Source organism: Megalobrama amblycephala, linkage group LG19 (assembly GCF_018812025.1).
Source record: "Megalobrama amblycephala isolate DHTTF-2021 linkage group LG19, ASM1881202v1, whole genome shotgun sequence".
In the NCBI taxonomy this organism is placed as follows: Eukaryota; Metazoa; Chordata; class Actinopteri; order Cypriniformes; family Xenocyprididae; genus Megalobrama; species Megalobrama amblycephala.
Window position 1 is genome coordinate 7,275,773 of NC_063062.1, and position 6,000 is coordinate 7,281,772.

At 34.3% G+C, this 6,000-nt stretch overlaps 1 protein-coding gene across 1 annotated transcript in view; it reads left to right on the plus strand.

Moving 5' to 3' along the window:
• Positions 1-4,904, plus strand: part of tmtc2b (transmembrane O-mannosyltransferase targeting cadherins 2b) — a 135,920-nt gene extending 131,016 nt beyond the window's left edge. Inside the window, 1 exon segment of the mRNA XM_048168300.1 lies at positions 3,577-4,904. Coding sequence (XP_048024257.1) covers positions 3,577-3,756 — 180 coding nt within the window. The 3' untranslated portion in view covers positions 3,757-4,904.
• Positions 4,905-6,000: the final 1,096 nt, after the last annotated feature.

A 6,000-nucleotide genomic window follows, 5' to 3' on the forward strand; every position in this document is an offset into this window, starting at 1 on the left:
AGTGTAAAATGGTAAAATGAAAATGTAACAAAAATTAGAAAAATTTTGGAAGGCTGATGGGAGACTTAAGCTTGTTAGGTGAGATTATTTTTTTTATTTTTTTTTTACGATGGCAGCAAAGACTTTAATTACTCACTCTCATGTCGTTCCACACCCGTAAGACCTTCGTTCATCTTCGGAACACAAATTAAGATATTTTTGATAAAATCCAATGGCTCAGTGAGGCCTGCATTGCCAGCAAGATAATTAACACTTTAAAATGCCCAGGAAGCTACAAAAGATGTATTTAAAACAGTTCATGTGACTACGATGGTTCAACCTTAATGTTATAAAGCGACAAGAATTTATTCAACAATATCTAGTGATGGGCGATTTCAAAACACTGCTTCATGAAGCTTTATGAATCTTTTGTTTTGAATCAGTGGTTCGGAGCATGTATCAAACTGCCAGTGTCATGTGATTTCAGTAAAGGAGGCTTCGTTAGGTCAAAAGTGTTTCGAAATGTCAATGGTTCACCACTGGGGGGCGTGACTTTGGCAGTTTGATATGCGCTCCGAACAACTGATTCAAAACAAAAGATTCGTAAAGCTTCGAAGCTTCATGAAGCAGTGTTTTGAAATCGCCCATCACTAGATATTGTTGAATAAAGTCGTTATTTGTTTTGTTGTTTTGGCGCACAAAAGTTTGGACATGAACGGTTTAAAATATGTCTTTAGTAGCTTTCTGGGCATCTGAAAGTGTAAATTAACTTGCTGGCAATGGAGGCCTCACTGAGCCATCGGATTTTATCAAAAATATCTTAATTTGTGTTCAGAAGATGAACGAAGGTCTTACGGGTGTGGAACGACATGAGGGTGAGTAATTAATGATAGAATTCTCATTTTTGGGTGAACTAACCCTTTAAAACAATGGTGGTATGAGTTCATACAGTCAACAAGTTAAATTATAAAAAAATTAATATATAATTATTATTATATAAAAATAGCTCTGAGTGATGGTTATGTATGCTTATATTAGTTACAAATTATATGCTTATAATTTGATCTAGTGTTGATATTGTATTTAAACGCATTTAGAGGTAATATATGAACAAAAACATGACTTGTTTTAAACTTGGCCAAATGAATATTCTGGATATTTGATTTGTTTCAGCCATTGTCAAATATAGTGAACTGTTATTCCTGTGATGTTTAATTTGAAGAGCACTCAAACTACATTTCTTCTTGAACTCTTTCCTACCAGTAGTAAACCTTGCTTTTTTTCCCCTGAAGAAAATACTGCCTTTATTTCAGTATTGTTCAGTGTCTGGACTTTTTGCACTGTCTTCAGGGATGTTTGTCTCCTTAGCAGCTGTTTCAACAAAGGTCCCGAGATCCTTTTCACATCTGGTACTGCTGATGCTGTGACTGCATGCCATGGTAGTGTTGTGAGGGATACTGTGTGGTTAGAGTGCAGGGTGAAGAGGAAGGAGGGAGGTCAGGAAACTTCTGGAGGCCACAGCGGGGCAGATTCCCCTCCACTGCTCACTTCCTCTCACCTGACAGTATCTAGAAAGGCTCTGTTGTTGTGGTTATGGTTATTCATAGTTTTCGGCTGGTAAAGGTCTCCAGAAGTGTTGGGTCTCTACAAACATCTGTCAAACATTACACCCTACTTTAAAATATACAAACACAAATATGCACACACAAATAAGTGAGTTGGCTTGACTTTTAAATCCATTTTGTGAACTAAAATTTGGACGTTTTTGATTATTAAATTTTTTTTAATTGTTACACTAATAAGAAGCTGTTTTTACACTGATGCCAGACTTACCATTTGTTATGGATATATATAAATCTTTTCAAATCAACTTTTTTATATATATATTATTAATATTAATAATATTTTAATTTTTTTTACTTTAAAAAATATTATGAATAATTTTGGTTTAAAATAAAATAGTAAAATCAGATAAGTAACTTTCATTATATAGAGTTTAATTAACTGGATAATCCCATTACAATTTAAACCAAAGTATGTTTATTTTAATTTATTATATAAACATTAATCATACCATGAATCAAGTTTTTGGTCATATCAAACCTCTATTTTCTGTGCATACACGGTCTGTAAAAATAGCCAGCCAAATGTAGTGTTATTATGGAGGAATTTTTGGTTACACTTTATTTGAAGGTGTCTTTGTTTCAGTGTAATTATGCATAAGTAAAATTAATTACCTTAAATTAACTACAGTACATGTACTTACTATAGGGTTAGGGTTAGATTAGGTTTGATTTTAGGGTTAGTTGCATGTAATTGTGCATAATTTATAGTTATTACTTTAGTAATTACATGTAATGTGTAACAGTGACACTAAAATAAAAGTGTTAACATTTTTTTTTTTTTTTTTTTTTTTTTTTTTTTTCCACAGATGAATTACCTGTATTTTAAAATTACACATTGTGTTGTGTTTTATAGTTAAAGGAAATGTCTGTAAACTTAACAGAAAATGTCCTGGCAGACAATTACCAGTACCTTTTCTGTTTTTCTACAGATTTTTTTTATTATTATTATTATTATTATTATTATTATTATTATAGTGTACTTGGATACTTGGAGCTAGTGAAAAAGTTGCTGAATATGTCTTTGAATATATTTGGTTTTGAGAGGAAGGTATATGTGTCACCCGAGTGCAGTTAATGCCACAGTTTGCAGCTCATTTGTCCCTCAGCCTTGTTTTGAGGTTTGACTTCTATGTGTTGGGTCACATAGTGCTAATATATTACTTACGCGTTGTGTAATTTTACAACGACCGTCTCTTTCTACTTTTCCATGTGGGAAACCATGGCAGCTGGCCTAAAGAGTCAGTTAGTGTAAGTTTTACTCTCATGAGTGTTGGATAATATACAACACCTTCCCTTCAGAGGTGGCAAGTGAAGCATGTTCAGAAATGGTTTTGGATTAAATAACATCAACTTCTTTTAATTATATTATATTTTAGACATTAAAAAAAAAAAGGTATGTCCATGTTTAGTTTTGCTTCATTTTGATTTATGTATCTATTGAAATCTCCTTATGTGAGAAGAATCAGCGTAGACAACATATTGTTTCCATTGAATCCTGATGCATTGAACATTACTCATGTAACCCTGACATAAGTAAAATAGATGATGTGCATCCAGGAGATTTATAGACTGTAGAATAACAGAGTTTCTGGTTAAATTTATGGACATGTGAACCTGAAAACATTAAAGAAATGCCAAAGATTTGCTATAACGTTGGTTTGTTTTAGAATAAGCATGCAAATATTATTTGCTTCCATAAGGTGCAGTCACATTAGTTTTGCATGCCAAAAAAATCCTTTGTCAATAGCGTAGAAATGTATGAAGCACAGCTCACATGAGCCACTTTCAAACCAAGCAGCTTTCTGTTGGTCAACGTGGCAAATTCACATGAAAGCAATCTGCGTGGTGAAATTTTTCATCCTCATACAAAACTCCCAATCGCACAAATTCCTGTTAGAATGACTGGATTTTGCTTTCAAAATTTAGCCAAACAAAAAGGTATTTTTCCTTAAAGTGGTGTTTTTTTCTACAGTATCCCGCAGCCCTCATGAACCTTGGAGCTATTCTCCATCTCAACGGCAAACTCCAAGAAGCGGAGGCCAATTACCTGCGAGCCTTGCAGCTGAAGCCGGACGACACCATCACTCAGTCCAACCTTCGAAAGCTGTGGAACATCATGGAAAAACAGGGCTTAAGGACCTTGGCTCCTTGACTTGGACACATTTGATCGAGAACCTTCTCTGAGGTTGTAAAGATGTTCTCTCTGAGCTCTCAGTAATGAGGTAATCGACATCCTAGGGCTGACAAAGAACGTCTACAAAACCTGGGTTACCTCATGGGACGCTTTAACGTGAGAGCGACTTCGTCTGGTAAAACGAAGACATTATGGAACAATCTAGAACTGCGGAGCTCCTCAGACGTGTCGGGAGTCCTTAACTTGAAGCGGCCCATAGATACATACTTGAAGTCTCATGATAGATTAGATGTTAATTAGTTAGTCAATGCTTAAAAGTCTTGAAGGGCAATATTTGCCCTGAGACTGAGAAGGAATTGAGAGTGCTACAACCCCCATGAGGCTATACTCTGCATGTACAGTACATTTAAATGTCATCTCTCCATTCATATGATTGGAATCATTAATATTTAATGAGCACATCATGGCTGATGGAAACGTGTGGATGCAAAAACAATTCATATCGTCTAAACATCATCAAAATAATTAGCCCAAACATGTCATAAGTCTTTCTAACTGTAAAAAAACAAACACCCATTGTGTCAAAATCATTGGTTTGTGAGGTTGTAGACTTAATGACACTGTACATATGAGCACAGATGATATGTGAAGTTTGGTTTGGGATGCAGAATTTTTAGCGTATGCTTTTACACGTTCCGTCAACGTTTTATCAGTCCAGACGTGACACGCCCACGACACAAGATAACTAGCGGTCGGTAACTTCGGGGATCAAGAAATTGGATCCATTTGCTGCATCTTGCCAAAAATGACAGGAAAGGAACATTCGATAAGCTATGTAGCCTGAAGGAAATTAGCGAATTGAATTTGCAAGCTTTGCCTTACTTTGCAAAAAAACTGTTCTGTTACAGAAAGATTCAGCGAATTTGATTTCCTTGTTGCGTTACTAATTAAATTCATTTGTTAGAATATCACGTTTAGCAGAGTGTGTATATTCACAGTTACACAACCATTCTAAAGTTTGTGGAAAGTACGTTTTCTTTCTTCAAAAGTGACAGTAAAGACATTTATAATGTTACAAGTGATATCAAATAAATGCTGTTCTTTTGAACTTTCTATTCACAGTAATTTGAGCACCAAATCAGCATAGTAGAATGATTTTTGAAGGATCATGTGACATTTGCCATCACAAAAATAAATCACATTTTAAAATAAATTACAATTTATAATATTTATTTTAAATTGTAATAATATTCATGGTATTACTGTTTTTACTGTATTTTTGATCAAAGTGACGACTTTAAAAAATACATTTTAGAAAATCCCAAACCTTTGAACGGTAGTGTTAATTAGATCTAAACATTAGGACCGTGGACATTAGTTCTTCTGCTAATGTCCTTTTGATCGAATTGGTTAAACAGACTGGAAATGCAAAGTTTTCCTAACCAAATACTTTTACTTGCTGCACTCATCTAACAATATACAGCCATAGTTTTGTAAGGGATTGTTTATATGTAATGTTGGTTTAATATTTTTCTTCTATGTTTGAGTGTATAAATGGAGCCTAATATATAAAATGACACGTTACACAGTATGATGTTGTTGCTCAAACACAGAAAACGATGAGCCAGAATCACAATATGCGAATTATTTGTTTAAACATGTCAAGTTCATTCAGCGATTACTTTGTTTCATGATAGTCTTTATTCCGTGTTTGTTCCTGATCTTTAACTTGGTGCTCTTATTTGATGATCCCAACTATTTTTATGAAGGATTTGTGTGATATTTTAAAGAAATAGTGTAAATTCTGACACAAAGATGAAAATCTGTCTTTATTGTCCCTCAAACCCACATGACCTGCGTTCTTCTGTGGAACTCAAGAAAAACAAAAAAAAATCCATGCAATTACAGTGGAGCTTAAAAAAAAAAAAGATCTGTAAAAAAGAACCGTAAAAGTGGTCCATACAACTCATGCACTATCTTCTGAAGCTGTATGATAGCTTTTTGTCAGTTACAAATATAGGAAAGTCATATAAACCACTTTTATTATTGTAGTTCCCATTGAATCCAACTGCATGGAAATGAGCAACCACATGTATTTGGAATGACATGAGGGTGAATAAACAACAGAATGTTCATTTTGGGGTGAACTATCCCTTTAAAGTCCTAACAAATTCCATGTCGGACAGCTGAGTCAGTATTAACTTATTCCTTTTTGTGTTGTCTTGATGGGGGTAAAAAGAAGAAAACAGCTGGCTCTGTGTT